The 18,079-nt window shown below is 46.6% G+C and overlaps 1 protein-coding gene across 1 annotated transcript; it reads right to left on the bottom strand.

The window, feature by feature from the left end:
* Positions 1 to 1,979: 1,979 nt before the first annotated feature.
* Positions 1,980 to 17,865, bottom strand: BRD8 (bromodomain containing 8). The gene is made up of 22 exons (XM_064161845.1): positions 17,774 to 17,865; positions 17,336 to 17,432; positions 16,514 to 16,583; positions 15,535 to 15,584; positions 14,319 to 14,441; positions 14,117 to 14,197; positions 13,600 to 13,664; positions 12,863 to 12,999; positions 12,218 to 12,433; positions 10,851 to 10,995; positions 9,687 to 9,896; positions 8,994 to 9,274; positions 8,058 to 8,507; positions 7,609 to 7,702; positions 7,351 to 7,397; positions 6,777 to 6,991; positions 6,391 to 6,483; positions 6,138 to 6,206; positions 5,237 to 5,414; positions 4,361 to 4,465; positions 3,494 to 3,538; positions 1,980 to 2,372 (listed from the first exon to the last, which is right to left on the bottom strand). Exons 1-22 carry the CDS (start codon positions 17,790 to 17,792, stop codon positions 2,313 to 2,315), a joined length of 2,850 nt encoding a protein of 949 aa, XP_064017915.1. The 5' UTR covers positions 17,793 to 17,865; the 3' UTR covers positions 1,980 to 2,312.
* Positions 17,866 to 18,079: the final 214 nt, after the last annotated feature.

Below are 18,079 nucleotides of genomic sequence, written 5' to 3'. Positions count from 1 at the left end.
CACGATCAGTGCCAAAAAGCTCAGTGGAAAATAGGGCCAAGTTGGAAAAACCAAATTAATCATCAACATCAGCAGCTGCCACAGAGATCACACGAGACTTTCTCTTGGGATGGGCTTGAAAGAATTTTTCTAATCAAAGTTTCAATGGGAGAGGATTTAGAACAAGTTGAAGGATGAAGTAAAGCTTAGAAGCAGTTGAAATTCACTCCTGAATCCTAAAATAGCTTATAGTGTGACCAAACCTATCCTGTGTAACCTGTCATTTAAACTAACCACGGCACAAAAAACACAGAGGGATGCAATTGTTATTATCTGTAAAAAGGTGCACGTTGGGAGATGCAGCACAGTAAGCCTGAGTTCTCACTAGACAGATTAGAACAAAGCATTAAGAAGGGAAGAATAGTCAGAGTGTGAGATGATGAATTGGGAAGGAGGCAATGGTGCTCTGTAGAGGAAAATCTTATCTTAGACAAAGATCCTAAGCATCATTAAAAGCTTTTAAAATGTCATAGGACAAGAGAAAAAGCTCTTTGAAGGAAAAATGCCTGGCTAAGAGAAGAAACCAGTGGTAGGAATGAACATCAATGCTTTTCATAATGGAAGCAAGTTACTAGCAGACACAACAAAGGTCCATGGGCGCATGTGGGAGTGAAGTTGACTTCAGTTTTTCAACATGAACAAAGATGGATCAGAGGCATTACAGAGGAAATGGAGCCAGACTCAGTGACCAACAGTGAAAGGAGACAGTCATGACAAGCTGCAGTTAAGGAAACTCGACTGAATAGAAGGTAAACATTTACTCCATGAGGGTAATCAAACACTGAAACTTGTTGCTCAGAGGATTTAGGGAATCTCCATCCCTGGAGAGTTAGAAAATTTTGCTAGACAAGGCCCTGAACAACCTGATCTACTTTTGAAGCTGGCTCTGCTTTGAGCAGTAGGTTGAACTATATCAATGTGCATACATCCCTTCCAACTTGTATTAGTCTGTAAAATACCAGAAACCAAAAGAATCTTGGAATTTTTGTGCTACAAACATATAACCTGTCAGCTCTGGAAACTGAGGCCATAAAAATACAAATCAGAAATTGTCTTCTCATTTCAGTAGTAAAGGAAAATTAGCCAGTAAGCAAACTACAGGATTCTACTTTTCATGCATCAAGGCCATAGTGGAAACATACCCAAACCAAACATGGGATTCAACACACTAAGCACAACCAACTTCAACACAGAACTTGTGAAAGTCAAGGTAAGGTTAACAATCCCTCTCGCCTTAATCGCAGTGACTCAGATTCCTGCACCTTATGTGTCAGAAAGCTGCACCCTGTATATGCTGCACAAGTGCAGACCACTCCCAGCTGCTGCAAGGATTAGGAAGCATTTTTTGGTTTGTTTTTTCCCCTTGGAAAAATCACAGGAGCGGCAAACATCTAAATTTCATCTCTCAGGTTATACAAGCAGAAAAGAAGGTGGTGACTTGAAAATCGTTAAGAGAGAACTTAAAGCACAGTTAAGCATCTATCCACATAGCTGAGGATAAGAACCGCAATTTCCAGTAAAGAGAAACAGTTTGTAGGCTTGGATGTGCAAAGCAGGTACTGGCAGACCTAGAGCTGGTGGAATCAGGTTTTCCTTCTGATTAGCAAACCCTTTACACATTTCTGGGCAACGAATGTAAGGTACATTTCAACATATTGACCTCTCAAGGGAAGCTACAAGACTGGAGTATTTAACATCTCACGGTTAGATCTCCTGTGCCATATTCTCACACACTCAAGTTGGGAATCTTCCCCTCCACCTATGCAACATTCCCATGATTAATGGATAGTGTCTGTAATGCCAAAGCTCTGCCACGCTTGTGTGCTGTACAGGTAACCAGAAGAGTTGTATTTGCAGAAAGTCAAGACAGGTATGTGAACGCTTGCAGAAAACCAGGGCTCCCACTGCAATGCTCAGTACACTGCACACTGTACACCATAGTTGTTCCCAGATTTTAATATACATACACATTTACACAGCACTAGTAAAAATCTGTACACTTCACATTACAGTACATACGAGCCACCAGTTGCTAGCTAACACCAGAACACTGATGAAGCCCAAGACGACTGCCCTAAAACAGGCAGGGGGGCTGGTCTTCCCCTCCAGGGAAGTTTCTTTGGGTTACACATTCCAACGAGACTCCATTTTCCAGAAGGGCAAGTGAAGAAGGTGGACCAGACCCCAGAAATGGATCTGCAGATTTTCTTCCTCCTTCAACAGCATCTTGCTTGCACTCCAGCTCTGGACGGGGTTTTGTTATGTCTGCAGGATCATTTCTTCATCTTCATGTCTGCCTCAATGGCACAGCGACGCCCTCTGGTGCCTCCATCCTAGTCACAAGGCAAACAGAAAGAGAGAGTTATGCAACCCTAATCCTCCAGCAATCGAGGAGGTAGGGAACCGTGCAACTGGTTAACAGATTTTTATGCTTTCCCAACAGAAGAAAGGGAAGCTGTCCTAAGGCGGCCTGGGGAGGCCTGCCTGCAGACCTACCTAAAATTCACTCTGGACAAAGCACAGGTGCTGGGATTTGCAGCATCTCTGTGCACTGCTGGCAGCCAGGGCAGAGAGAGGCAACAAGGCTCTCGCCTAGGCAGATGCTTTTTGGAGCACATACAGTGCAGGCTTTCTCCTAATCGGTAGATTCTAGCTTGGCTCTTAAGATGGGAAGAGGAAACTGCTGACTAACCTACCTTAGCAGCTGCTGATCCCTATGGGAAGTGCTCCTCCAGTTGAGTGACCCTGGCACTAGCTCCCTAGTTTCTCGGCACAGCTCCTTTCCATGAGCAGAAGGCGAGCTGAGAGCTTCCTTTGATCCGCTGCCCTTTCCCTCTGGCTGACATGCTGGAGTACTTCTCTGTCTTTAGATATATGCGAGAGAAAAAAACAACTCTCCATCTTCCTCCCCTTTCTCCTGCCCGCAACTCAGAGACTTGGGGTTTCCTGGAGGGAATATTTTTCCAAACACTTCCAGATCACCACAGGCACAAAGCAAGATATTTCTGCAGAGTATCTTATTTGCTTTCTGGACCTTGAATGACAAAGGAGTACACAGCTGACTCCTCACCTTCCCAAGACCTTTTGTACTGTCTTGAACGTGTGGAAGGGGCAGCTGTGTAAGCGTGAGAGATGTAGAAACTACAGTACTGCACCACTTGGTCTGTCTTACCACCAACATGGAAAGAAAGGAGGAGAGAAGTCGTGGAAAAAAGCAAAGGCAGATGACAAAATGAGAACACTTGGAACCAGAAGAAAAGACTGAAGCCCCTCCCACTCACCCACACTGAGTATTAAGGGACTGAGATGTTTATTCTCCAATGTACAGCCCCTAAGTTAAACACACACCGCTGCAGTGCTAAGGATGCTGAGACAGTGCAGTGATCACCCAGACAAGGAGCAGAGCACACAGCCAGCAGTACTGTGGTACCTGCTGGAGCCTTTCAATACTTACAAAAAGAGAGAGAAGGAAGGCAGGAGAGCCCATTGGGACACTGTCCTGTTAAAAGGCCAAACAGAAGGACTTATCAGATACCAGATATGGAAATGCACACACCACAAAGAAGCACTGAGCCCACACATGAGCATAGAGAAACAAGTGCCCCACTTCCCTTTCCATATGGCATCAGTTTTATGCAGCAGGAACATAACATGGACAAAAGAGAGTCAGAATGCTAGGAAAGGGATATTCCTTCCTCAGCCATGGCAAGACCTGGTCTATCAAACAATTTCTGATCTGTGCAATTGTCACTAGAACTAATCAGGTGTTCCTTGCTGTCACAGTGTTGTGTGCACCAGCTGAAAGCACATGATATCACTTAATCAAGTTTGGATGTGTCTTTACAGAACAAAACCCCAAACAAACTTACATTGCTATTAGTTTGGGCCAGCATTAGAATCAAAGTTTCTTTAATGTGTTTTTTTACACAGCAAACTAGGCTGGAGTGATTTGATGGTTCCAAAACTCTGACTAGGAAGTGAAAGACATGGCAGAGGCCAGACTTCCAATTTTCTACACCTTCATTTTCCAGCAGCACCACACCTCTTTCAATAGTCTGTACATCTCCCAAGAGTTTTTAATCACCTGTTTTTAAAAACAGGGAATACAACTAAAAAGAAGCTCCTGAGACCTGCCTCTGGGATGATGTATAGCTCCAGAGCTCTCACCTAATCAACAGACGTGTTTCAAGAAAAAAATCGTTCACATGAAGATGTTGGAGCCACTGCAATCACAACAAACACCCTGCCTCCTCGGTGTGGGACCTTCATGCAGTATCTTGGGATTCTTCTAAAGACAGCAAGTGCCCTTCCACATTCTCACCTTCTCCGAAGCATCTTGCTTGCGAGTGGAGTCTCGCCCACGCAGGCTTTTTGCACTGATCCCTGACTCCGATGTTTGCATGATCAGTTGTGTGGCCAGAAATTGCTGCAAGAAAACCACACTTTGTTAAGATCTTCAAGGAGAACAAGCTCAGTTAGAGTGCTGTCAGTTAACTATCACAAACCACAGGCTGGGAATGATTGGGCCAGAGGCAGTTTCAGTTCTGTGTCTTGCTCAGAGTAAGGTCCTCCATTTACCACAGAAGCCACAAGTTCTAAGGAACTATGAACCCTCAGTTCAAACTCTGTTAGCTCTGCCAGTTGGGATGTCCTATTTCACAAGAAATTTTAAATGGCATGTATTCACAGGACACAAGTTTCATGTACACCTGATACCAGCAGAAACCAGCACAGCCATCAAAAGAAGCAATCGCGTCCCCTGTCATTCACCACTCTTGCTGCTTGTTTCTGTTGGTGAACCACACCCTGGTTCTTGCTGGCCTAAGCATTTCCCTGAAGAAAATTAGGTTTCAAATTGGTCTGGGATGAACCTGTAAAACATTTTACTGCACTAGTTTTAATATAGCCAAAATCTAGTTCACCACAAACACCTGAGCTAGCACAAGACATGTATAGATGTGGCACTCAGAGATGTGGTCTGGTGTTGGGACTTTTATTAGATTAACCTTTGGACTTGAGGACCTTAAGGGTATTTTCTAATCAAAACAATTCTATGATTCTAAGAGTGATGCAGGGGAAGACAGGCCTACTTAATTCAAAGATGCTGTGAGTGAAACTACATTCTTAGATCCAGATGTCTTTTCCACACCTATGAACCAAGGCTCTGTGCTGCACTGGCCTCAGCTGAGTTTTTTACCTGGATCTGCTCCAGGACATCTCGTTGCATCTCCACAGCCATGTGGTATACATCATGGTCAGAGCTGTTGTACATAACTGCATTTTGAAACATCAACATGATATCACGCTGGAACTCAGCTGTGGTTCGTATCAGCCCGTTCTCAATGTTCTTTTTGATGGTAGATAAATCCATTGGCCTAATAAGGAATTGCAACAAATGTGAAAATAGCAACACTAATACTTAACTCTCTCCCTACCCTTTTGCAAACAGCCCTGGATCTCTAACTTGCCTAGTCAGACCATCTACTTAATTTAACTGAACAGGTTCTCCTACACCGGCTATGATCCCAGTACCAAGGCCTTCAGTCAGAGGGCACAAGCTATCCAGTTACCATGAATGGGAATAATGCACGACAGATGCCTCAGGAGAGGAATTTACCTTCTTCAGGCATCACTGAAGGAGACAGTAAGGAACTAAAGCAGCAATTGCTGAACTGTTTGGGAGAGATTTCAGCAACTAGCAGGGGATTCTGGTAATTCTTCCAGAACAGTCCACTATCTGGGATGGTACAACGTGCTGAATAAAGAATAGAGGTCTTTGGAATTTCACAGATTAAATCCTACACTTGGACTGGAGATGGGAGAAGCAGGTGGGTCACGTATCACCTTACTGATAAAGAAAGGTCTGTGTAAGCCAGTGTCCTTCGTTCAAAGACAGGGCTGCCTAAAGACTTATTACTGAAGAGGATTCTTTTCTTGGGGAAATCTGTTTCTGACTGAATCACACCAGAAACAAGCCAACAATTTTCTGAGCCTAGCAGTCTGTCTGGCAGCCCAAAACTATGCTGTTTTTGCCAGAAATGCCTATACAAATATGCAATTATAGAGAGTTTTGATGACAGAAGACTGCTGAGACTCACCTTTGCACAATACTGTGGTAGCCTGGTGCTATATCGTCAGTTACAGGCTGCAGGAAGACGTTGGCGTACCTGCAAAGAGGAGGCTGCTTAGTGCCTTGTCCTTGCAGTATTAGCTCCATGCTCACGTCTATTTGTCTGCTGCCAGAACAATTCATTATCTCTCAGAACCAAGAAAGAGAAGCCTCTGAGATGTGACTGGAGCCTGGTCTAAGAGTAGTCACTCCTTTCTGCCAGCTCTTGGCATCAGACTCACCTGTGGTTAGCTGCTGCTCTCCAAACCAGCATGATGGCTTTCTTCCAGATCTTCTGGGCCTGTATTGCTTCCTGGTCCTCACTGCACACTGAGCTAGGAAGAGAAGAATAAGGCTTCCTTCAGGAGTCTGCATAATGCCTTGGGGCAAAAACCTTATGGTTCATTTTGCCTTTGACATGCCTACACTAATTCATGACAAAGACAGAAAGGAAAAAGTGGGGACCTGGTCCTGTGGCACTGCCTGCACTTGTAAACAAAGAGAATCATCAACGAATTCCCTGCTCAGACCCAGTCAGTCAGCAAAACAGAAATGAGGATCCTACACTCCCTCCACAAAGGAGCGTGGGATTTACACCTGCGTGCCTGAGAGCTTCACTGATACTCACAACTGTGAGGAGGCTGGGCTGCTGGGGATGGAGTCGGCTAGCGTGTGAGACTGTAAAGGCGCGTTATGGACACTGAAGCCATCATCGCTCTCACTCACGGGGGGTTCGTTATCCATCTCTGATAGATATCCCTCACCCTGATCTTCTTCTTTGGGTTCCTCCAAACTGGCAGCCTCACTGGCACCATCCTCATCATCCTCTTCACCCTGCCCATCCTGAAACACAGCGTTCGTGAGTGCACAGCCAGCTACAGCAGCAACTCAGAGCCTCCAAAGCAACTATGGTTCAGCAAGCAAAGTGATTTTTTTGCTATGCTGTTGAGAACTGTATTGGCACTTACACAAAACGCTAGGTGCTCTCTTCTGCCCTGCCTCCCCACACAGACACAGAAGCACAGATACACACGCAGCTTCATAGCCCCTGAAGCAATCTCCCCTTTTGTTCCACCTGCACAGTGCCCACTTCTCAGTGCAGAAAACTGAACGCAAGCCTTGCTCTTCAGCAGATATAAGCCAGAAAGCTGCAGCAGTGAGACATTACCAGTAAACTCAAGATGACTACAACTGAGAATTACCTTCATCTGACTCCTGAAGAGGGCGTGGGCCTCCTCCTTCATTGACTCTGTGGAAGAAAGCAAAGCAGAAAGGTTGATTCTACAAAGCAGTCTTTCCCACAAAAGCTCCTGCACCAGTGCCTACTATCCTGTGATAATTACCACTGTTCCTACACATACCTTCTCTCCCTCCTCCCCAAAAAGGCTGAACGAGATCACTGACAACTATTCAACTAATAATGTTGCACGCAAAAAGATTTCCTAGCTGAATTAAGTTACCTGACAGCTCAAATTTGTGCTGAACATCAGCCTGTGAGGAGTCTTCACTCACATTTGGGACTTGTGGAGGGGATGAATCATCATCAGGTGGGGTCTGGAGGGAAGAGAAATGCACAAATCTAGATGTTTGTGTCAGCTTACTTCAGTGAAGGTGTGGGCACATCTCACTCTAACCTAACTCAAGGCAATGAAGTTCACTGAGCACCTTCCCAAGAGCAGTTCTGCACGTGGGCGGGGGGAGATACAGAGGTACTGCCTAAAGCAGAGAGCGTCTCTGCAGATCACACAGATCAGCAGCATGACTCCCAAGAAAAAAAACAGTCAGTCACATTCATTACAGGGTCACCTTCAACCCAGCAGTCATCCTTCCTCTAAGCTTCTCTTCTCCCTGCCACAACTGCTGCTTTCTTTCCCCACACCAGTTCCAGACAGCCTCTCTGCTCACATACCTCTGTCTTCACTGTATTGTGCATGGTGTCTTCTGCCTTGACCGATTCTATCTCAATTTCAGAAGTCTCTCCTACAGCTGTTCTTTGATCCTCTTCCATTTCTTGACTTCTAAGCTCTGGTGTTTCTGTCACTCTTGCAGATACTGTTATGATTTCCTCAGGGCCCAGCTGATTCTGCTCCTGCTCCACAGGTTCTGTCTTTATTTCTGCTCCCAGCTCGCCAATGCTGATTAGTTCTTGAATTCCCTTTGCCTCTGGCTCTTCGCACTCTGGTCTCTCCTGCTTCACAGTCACAGACACTTGAGGTATCTGGGCCTGTTTCTCATGCTCCTGACGAATTGAGTGTTCCCATGGGCCAGGCAGGGTCTGAGGGTCATCAGCATCTTCGCAGAAAGAAGACAGAGCAGCTTCAACAACTGCTGCATCCAGGACTTCAGGGTGGTCATCTACCTTTATTGCCAAAACAAACACAGCAGTGCAGGCCAAGGTCAGAAAGAGGTAAAGAAAGTTCACGCTATTCCGTAACGAGACAAGTGTGGCAAACCCAGTGTACTGGCTTTGCAGAGTTGCTTTTTGCAGCCAGACTCGCATCACTCCCTGCGGAGCCTCCCGAGCAGCTTCAGTTTCAGAAATACAGCACTCCTGTAAGTATGCTGCAAGCACCGCTTGTTTGTCTGCCAGAGACGTGACCCAAACCCTACCCAACATGAGGAAGAAAGAGATTTCTCTCTGCACTCTGAAGAGGAGCAGCAGGCTAAGTGTGGCAGACTAGCAGCAGTGGTGTCATAGGGTCATTTCCTATTGATCTGGACAACGATGATGATCATGTGCATTTTGAAATAGTTATTTCTTGCTTGTTTAAACTAACTACATTGGTGAACAGTAATCACTTGAGACTGGAGCAAAAGGCACTGGCACTCTGCTTTGCCCGTTTACCTTGTCCTCAATGATTGCTATAATATTGCCAACAGTATCGAAGTCCAGCTCTTCCCCCGTATAGGACACTGCAATATCCATTTTCTCAGCCAAATCCAGGTCTTCTTTCCCATCAATGCAATGATCTTTGGAAGACCCTGCAGCGCTGCCAGCCCCAGAACCCAGGCACTCTTTCTTGATGGAATCAATGATCATAGATATTTCACTGCTGTCCATGGACACTGTCACGGTATGGGAATCAGACACTGCCTCCATGGCAACACAGGCTTCTGGCTGGTTCACTGCGCAAGCGTGAGAGTGACAATCAGACACTGATCTGGAGAAGTCAGGCCCACATAAACAAATACTGCAGCAGATCAGACCGAGCACCAACTGCAAATATCCCAAGGTCCACCCACAACACCATGGCTGAGAAAAATAAGACAAATAAGGGCTTGCCTTGCCTCAGTAGAGACAAAGCGAGATTCCACCCCCTAAACCACAATCCAGCAACATAAAGTTAGCACCCCCACCCAGTAAATCCCGTTTAAAACCATCTGTTTACTCCAGAACCCAGCCATAACCATCCTTTCAGCAAGGATGGGGAGTCTGAGGTGATAAACAGCCAGCTGAAAGCTTGCTGGGTGCTGATCCCAGGAGAAGTTCTGCTTTCCAGCAGTGCATGACCTATGAGTGCGTAGTTCAGGAACGCACCTGTGGCTACGCTTTCTGGAGCTGCAGCTGGTGGCACAACGGATGGTGCTGACAGCGTGGGCATCATGACAATGGTTGCCTGGGACACAGGCTCTACGGGGGGTGGCAGGAGCTTAGCTGGAGGTTCGCTGGCAACAGCGGAGAAGGAAGCAAGAGGTGAGGTGAACTGTGCAGGACCAGCTTCTAAAAGCCGGGAAAGCGTAGGAGCACCTAACAGAGAGTAGAGGGGAAAGGCACATGAGCAAGAAGCAGCCACCACTGAAGTCCACAAAGCCACCACTAGGCTCTTCGCTGTCCAGTGGCTTCCTCTGGGAAAAAGACCCTGAGATGTACCTACAAATGGTCCCAAAACTATACAGAAAACCTGCACCAAAAATGCATGACTCCTTTGTGTGTGCAGCCTGAGGCAGACTCATACAGACTATGGGACACTATGTTCAATGTAAGGGCTGGACAGGCTAAGCCACATGTGCAGAGAGCTACCCTTCCAAGGGCTCGTCCCAATACAGTTATGGGAAATCTGAAACAGTGCTGAGAGCCACACAAGGTAAGCTGAAACAAACAGTCACCACAGGAGCTGGAAGGGAGCAGAAGGGATCTCTTCGCAGATCTTTCCTAGAGAATTTTATTATATCTAAGGCTGCCACTCATCTGGAACTTCCAGTCTGAATTCACTGAACTGTCTGGACCAAATTAACAGGTCTTACAGAACAGACAAGGAGAACATGCTTATTCATATGGGAATTATATGAATGGCACAAATCCTCAGCTGCACACAGTGTGGCTGACACTGTCACCTTAGGTGGGCTGTTCTGTAAAGGCCCAATGCAAAGACTCTCACATTCTCGCCCCTTGCTCTGTGGAAGTCACTCTGGAGCTCAGAGTCCATTTTGATCTAATCCTCAACAGACCCCTAAGCTAAAGCTGAGGTAAGACACAGGAGTTCTCCAGATTCACAGGGAGCTGCAGTTTGACACATTGGGAATCAGATACTAGGCCATTTCTCATGCAGCTCCCTGTCCACTAGGACAAGAGGAACAGAACTCATAAAAAAGCCCCCAGACCAGCCAGGCTATATGTCCTTCATCTCTCTCTAAAGACAATTCACAGAAGAGTCTGAAGATACTTTGAAGGGAGAATTGCACAGCGAGAGTCCCAAGTTACCTGAAGCAGCAGGAGATGCAGGGACAGCACCAGATGCAGACTGCATTTCCCCGCTGTGCAGCACTGGGAGGACGCTTCCTACCTCCAGCAGCACTCCTGCACTGTTCATGTGACCAGAAGCCACTGCCATTTCACTTTCACCGACCTGCCAAAGGAGGAGGACACAACTGAAGTTCCTGGAGATAACAGCACATCAGTGACTCTCTGCCAGATATGCACCTCCATGACTATGTCCATCGTGTGCTGTTGCAGTGTTTCTTCTGCAGTTTCAGTCCCTGCCTGAGGCCCCTCAAGCAAATGCACAACATGACAGTTGTTACTGTTTGGCTACAATACAGCTGCAGTGCAATCTTCCTCTGAAGTGGGGCCAAATACATCATGTACTCTACCTGAGTTCCTCTATTCAAAGACCTCCCAATCTCTTACAGATAACAGTCTCTCTGCCCCTAGAAGCAGCACAGAATGATGCCTTATTTTGAGCTGAGGAAAACTGAAGCACCAAGACAGAAAGCAACTCTATCAAGGTTATGCAGTAATGATGGACCTCAAAGCAGATGTAAACCAGTCCTGTCCATACAAAGAAAACTCAGTCTTTCACAGCCGTTAGATCTTGCTCCACCCTACAAACACAGAACCCATGGAACATTTACTCAAACTAACAGGTAGAAGACTCCAAATGGGACTATTAAAAAAAGGCAAGTCAACAACAATACACCTATTCCATCACACAAGCACTAACACAGCGAATCTATGCCACAGGCAGGCTGATGACTGCTATTTTGAGACTGGGCCCTCAACAGTGTCCAGCAATGGTTTCCCCCTGAAGACTTCCAGTTCCTAACACCAAAAGTAGGTTGTCATCAGAGTGATTTTAATAACCTGTCTACAATTAAGAGCACACATGAAAAAAAGGAAGTGCCTCAATATTGGTCATAAACTCCATCACAGGACTCCCTACTTGCAAGCTAAGGCCCACCACAAATACTGAAACTCAACTTCCTGCCAAGATGTAAAGAACTGTGAGCCCAAAAGCAGAAATAATCAAGAGCACTTCCATGGAGGCTGACTGGAACAGCAATGACTAATGTGCTCCCTCCCCCAGGGAGAATGATCTCCTCTATCAAAGCCTGCAACTCCAACTCCTTATGACTGAGGGAGATAGACAGAAATGATCCCTGCAGTCTTGCACCTACAATACTGCTGGGAAAGGGCCCCACCTCTGTGGCTTACAGGGGTAATTATATCTCTCAGATATCACTTCTGTTGGGACTCTCACAAAAGCCTTTGCAGCTCCCCCTTTGTTGGTGGGAGAGTCTGGAGCAAATTGTTTTTTGTGTGCTTGCATATATGAGCAGAGAGCTCCATACCAGCCTGGGGCTTGTGGGCAGGAGACTGCCCTTCTTCAGCAGCTCTGAGAGCAGAGGGGAAGGAGGCGGAGTTGCTTTTTGTCCTAGCATCTTTTTCTGGGGTGAATCATCAGTGACTGGGGTCATGGGGGCATCCAGGGGAGCAGAGCCTGGAGGGGTGTCAGGGATTCCAATGAAGGAGGCAACTGGGGTGCTGGGCAAAGTCCCTGGAGTGACCTGAGAAAGAGAAAAACCACACTGTTCAAAGCCACACTCCACCACACGGACTAGTCCCACTTGCTCCTTCCCCCAAGAGCACTGATCCAGCACACAGACACCTACTCCAGTCACTCGCTACACCTACTCCAGGCATAGGCTTTCACCCTTTCCCTGCCCTATAATGGCATTTCCAGGCACACACAGAAGACTGCCTGGCCAACCCACTGATGCCTCTACACAGCCTTTGATCCAGGCACCTGATCATCATAGACACAGAAGAGGACATGTATCTTGAGCAGCACTGTACATCAACCACACTACAGCACTACAACAGTGAAAAGTCTGTAAACAAAGCATGGGGCTCTCCCCAGGATTTTGTTCCATGGCAGATGCAGAGCCCCAACTCCCAGGCTTCTCTTTCCCTCTTACCAGGGGAAAGATCCTTACCCCAGGACTAACATCATCCACAGTGGGCTGAGAAAGATCTCCCAGGGTATAGTCTCCCCCTGGGGAGGTTGAGCCTGCAGGGGAGCGAACCATCACACCCGTTAATCGCCGTGGTGGGTTCTTAATAGCCTGACGAGCTGGAAGAGGTAAAAAGCAAGATTCCATGACTCCATCTTGGACAGTCACTGAGTTACCTCTGACTTTATCCTAAACAGTCCCATGATGACTAGTCTTGTAGGGATTTCTTGCACCACACTAGGCTTAGTTCACAAGCAAGACTTGCACTAGGTAATGCAGTTTAATTTCAGCTTTCTGGGGCACTAGGAATTCACCAACTCCCACCACTGGGAATTTAGCGCACTGAATTGCCTCCAAAATTATATATGAATCAAACACTCAGAAGAAATCATCTTCAGACAACAGTAAAACTACAGGAAAAAATAATGGGATGGAAAACTTAACAGGAAAAAAATAATGGGATGAAAAACTTGACATTCTGGGAGCTCCTTCCCAATTCTGCTTCCTCTTGGAACTTTTCTACAGTATTTGTTCCCATCTGCATTTTGGCCTGTTACAAATACAGTGCTGGAAAGAGAACACAGCCTTTCCTTCCAGCTCCTAGAGTCACAGAACTCCTCCTAAAGAGATCTTAACAAGACTTAAATATTCCCAAATGTTCCTATGAACAGACATTTCTCTACTCTGACAAGGAGTAAGGAAGCTCATTTCCAGCTTACCCTGATAAGCAGCGTCTGTGGCTTTCCTCTTGACTTCTGCCTCCTCCTCCTCCATTTTTTTCTTTCTGCATACAGAATCAAAACCTGCTGTCACACAGTATCCCAATTTGTTACTTCTCCACAATCAGCTTACTGCCCACCACCCCAATATCCCCAGATAACAATGACCTGCCTCTGTGGACAAATCCTCTGAAGGAAGCAGAGTCAGAGGCCAGTCAGAGAACAACATGCTTGGCAGGAAATTTCACTTCCTGCTGATTATCAAAGTGGAGAAGGCAAGCACAATGGTGCAAACCATCAGCAAGCTCTAGACTGAGAAACTCCAAAAGATGCTCTGCACAAACTGATGCCTCCAATATAAACAAAGTCCACCCTCAGATGCCAAAGCATCTGCCCAGCTAACTCATTTCTCCTAATCCAATGTGCGCAGGTCAAGAGGTGTCTGACAAACACACGGTGTGAGGTAACCACAACCTCACGAGACAAAGCATAATGCAGAAATAATTAAATAACCTACATCATAATCTCATTGCACAGCTCCTCCAGCCTGCTATCCATGTGCCCAGCCTGGATCAGCTCTGCATCCTTCTTGAGTTGCCTGTAATCAGAAAATCTTCTTACTTATCAAGGAGCACTAAGTCTCAAGCAGCATTCTCACCCCAAGCACCACCCCACTTAGGCTCTCAGGTGCATCGCAGCTCACTGCCTCTGTCACACACCTGTATTTCTCCTGTGTTTCTTTGATCAATTTCTTCAACTCCTCCACTCGTTCTGCAGTCAGTTTCCGCACAATAACATCTTCCACAGTTTCCACAACTTCTCCCTTCTCACCACGTTTTCTCCTATGGAATATAACAAAACAGTTCAGACACAAACCACAAAATCTCAGTTCTCCTTCTGGAAATGGCTGCTGATACTCTTGATACATGCCCACCCCCATCTCCACAAAAAATTCAACCTCTTCCAATTTCTCTCAAATTGTATCAGACAGCATAACAATGTTCAAACAATTTCTTCTGAAAAGTTCATCTAATTCTTAAATGTGTCCAGTGAAGTTTATCTAATTCTTAAGTATGTCTAGTGCTAAAGACTTCAGGAACAGATCAGAGATGCAAGCCCACTGCCAATTCTCAACCTGAAAATTCTCAATCATTTTTCTACAGAGAAGACTCTTACTACCCACAATGAAGCGCCTGTTTTTAACTTAGTAGCTCTACCAAGTCCTTTGTCTTTGTAACTCTAGTGCTGAAGATCACTCACAAACAAATACCACATTTAAACATCCTGCTTTTAATTTAATTTGATGTGAAGACTCAGAACAAAACGCCTGGATTTAGACATCTGAGACCACAAAGCTATACTGATAGCATTGATAAGAAAACTGCAAGAAATTACTGCAAAATAGAGACAAATACAAAATGTTTCTTCTCACTCTTGCTGCCTTTTCTAATCCCATTGTGAATGATAATTTTATGTGCAAAGCTTCTGATCAATACGACTAATACACAGTGCTGTATTCTAGTCAAATACATGTTTCTTTCTCCTGCATTAAATACCCAAATAGACACTGCCACTCTTACAAATGGAGCTGTGGCAAAGAGGCTGCAGTTTCCCTGCCAGGCATTGTAACAACAGTATAGACACATGGAAGACACTAATAAGGGCAGTCTTTTTTTGGGGAAAAAAAATCCCCAAAGGAGACAAAACAGATATGGGGAGTATGTTCTAAGAAATAGTCTGGGCTTGCCAAACTTCCCCATCTATTTTAACTTGATCCCACTGTCTGCCCATGTCATCTATCACAACTTAGTTTCTTTATTCCTCTGTGTTTCTTTTTGGATGTTCACTATCAAGTCCTTTGCTTGCTAATGCACCCCAAATGCACATCACAAATCCACCCCAAACTGCTACAGGCGTGTCAGACTTCGTACTTACTTGGGGGTCTCTGTAGTCTCCAAGAGCTCTGAATACTGAGACGCACAGTGCTAAGAAATAAAAAAGTCAGAGGACACCAAACAGTCAGCTTCACCAAATACCTACAGGGCACCTACTCCCACTTCTTTAGTGGTCTAACACTTCATGAATTGATCTGTCAGTTTTCTCCAGAAATCCCCCCCCGTCTATAATTTAGTGTTGAGCAAACTGATCAAGAATATTTACTCTTTTGCTCTAGCACTGCCCAGGCTGATCTCCAAAACACAGCTAAAGAACAGACATTCCCAACTTTGGAATTAAAGTAAGTAAGCTTGATTAGGGAAACTGTAGCTGTAATGTTTCTGCCTGTGAAAATCAATAAAAAATATTTCAATGGAGAAAACAACATCAAGGCCAGTTTCACAGCTCAGTGAAAACAGCAAGCAAGATAAACCCTCCTGCATCTCCTTCCTTGATTAATTTCTGTCCGTCACACACCAAAATCTCCAGGTGCTTGCCCAGACAGCAGGATGCACCAAAATATGTGGCTATCCAAAAATTCCTAAGGCAAGGAATTCTGCTGCTTAATTACATGCCTGGTGCAGAAGAATCTCTTTAGGTCTACTTTGAGCCTGCCTCATGTCAGTCTAACTTAATGCTTCTAAATCTTGTACTGGACAAAGCAGTAACAATCTTTATTCATCCTCAGCTTCATGCCACTTCTGATTACATGGACATCTGCTGTATCTCTCATTACTCACTTCTTGTTGAAGAGTGTTACCCTACTTAGCCATTCCTTACAAACCAGCTCTTTCAGGTCTCTGATCATCCTTGGATTTTACTTATCTGACAGTACTGTAGGCTCAAATTTAATTTCAGAAACAGAAAAAAAAGATTTGATTTTTCAAAAATTATTTTTTTCTTTTTGAGAAGCAGCTCCCATGAAATACATTCTCTGAGGCAGCTATCTTGCAAATGCCATGTACAACCAGTATCTTACCTTCTGGGAAAACCAGTCAGGTGGGCGTCCTGGCTCTGCAAAAGGTTTGATAGCTCTGCTGACTGAGACCCTACAGGAAAGAAATGGCGAGTCGTAGTCAGCTTACATTCTTTCCTAACCAAGATGCAGAGAAAACAAACTGACCTGCCTTGAGTTTCATCACTGAATAGCACCCATGCACACAATGAACTTGCCCAGCAGTTGTTATGTTTCAGAACTGCTAAAGTACACTCATCAGACTTAAAAATGTTTGCCTACTCCCAAACAACAGCCTCCCTCACTTGCACTGAAAAACAAGTTTCTAGCTTCTGGTGACACTACTACACTTCCACAATGGCTTTACTTTGGTGAAGAGAAAAAGGCAGCAAAACAACTGTAAGTGCAGAAGCAATGCACAGGAGTCCATTATCAAACATCTACTTTGATCAAAACTTAATTATTCTGATTTATGTTGGAATGGAGTTACTCTTTGTTCTGATTCTGGTCATGGTTTTGTGGTGGACTGGGCAGCGTTTGATTAACGGTTGGACTTGATGATGTTACAAGTCTTTTCCAGCAGAACGATTCTGTGGCTCTACGGCTAAAGCACTTGCCTTTCCACACAGTAGTTACAAATGAAGTGAAACGATTTTTAAGTCTCATACTTCCATCTTTAACAGCCCAAATCAGTTTCCAAAAGATAACGCAGCTGTGGCACAACGAACCGGCTCAGTGAACAGGTGGCTTCGGTATAGCCCTCCCCAGCCCGCGCTCTGCCCGGGAGCCCAGGGCCTGCGCACACCCAAAGCTGGGCCACGGCCGTGACCCCGCTCCGCCCCTCACCAGTTTTGGTCCCCGCTGCGCATGACGGATGAGGCCAGGCAGAGCTTCTCGCGGATGGACCACGGCTCCGTGGGGCCGGCGCTCAGCAGCTTGTGCTCTGCCGGAACAGAGGAAGGAGCGCACGGACCCACCTTTACCCTTCATCCTCGCCGGGCACCGCGAGCCTCGAACCCCAGCCCCACGGCTAACCACGCCCCCGGCCCGCTAGCCACGCCCCCCGCGCCGCCCCTTCCCGGCTCCGCTGCCACGCCCCTAGCGCAACCGCTGCCGCCACCCCCACCCTTCAGAGCCGCTCAGTACTCTTCAGGACGTTCCTCTGCCCACTCCCCTGCCCCGACCCTACTACCATGGGCCGCCGCTACCGCGGGCCACCACCGCCGCTCTCCCGTCGGCACCCACCCTCTCCCCACCGCTGCTTGCGAGAGGCCCCGCACTCACTGCCCGTCCCCGCCGCCATCTTCCCCGCCCGGCCACAGAGAGGAAAGGAGGAGCCGTGCGCAAAGCCCGACGGGAGGCGCGCGCACCACCGGCCGTCCCGGGCACGCGGGCTCGCCGAGCGCACGGGCTCCGCCCCCTGCGGTCCCACGGCGGTCGCTGATTGGCGGCCGTGCGGGCGCGGGCTCCCATTGGCGGAGCGGGCGGGCGGCGAGGTTTGAAACCCAACAGCAGGCACCGGGGGAGGTGAGCTGCGCACGGGGCGGCGGAGCGGGCTGCGCCGTGGACGGGTGAGTGAGCGGCGGAGCG

This window comes from Pogoniulus pusillus, chromosome 22 (assembly GCF_015220805.1).
Source record: "Pogoniulus pusillus isolate bPogPus1 chromosome 22, bPogPus1.pri, whole genome shotgun sequence".
NCBI classification, from domain to species: domain Eukaryota; kingdom Metazoa; phylum Chordata; class Aves; order Piciformes; family Lybiidae; genus Pogoniulus; species Pogoniulus pusillus.
This window is presented reverse-complemented; position numbering and strand designations above follow the sequence as displayed.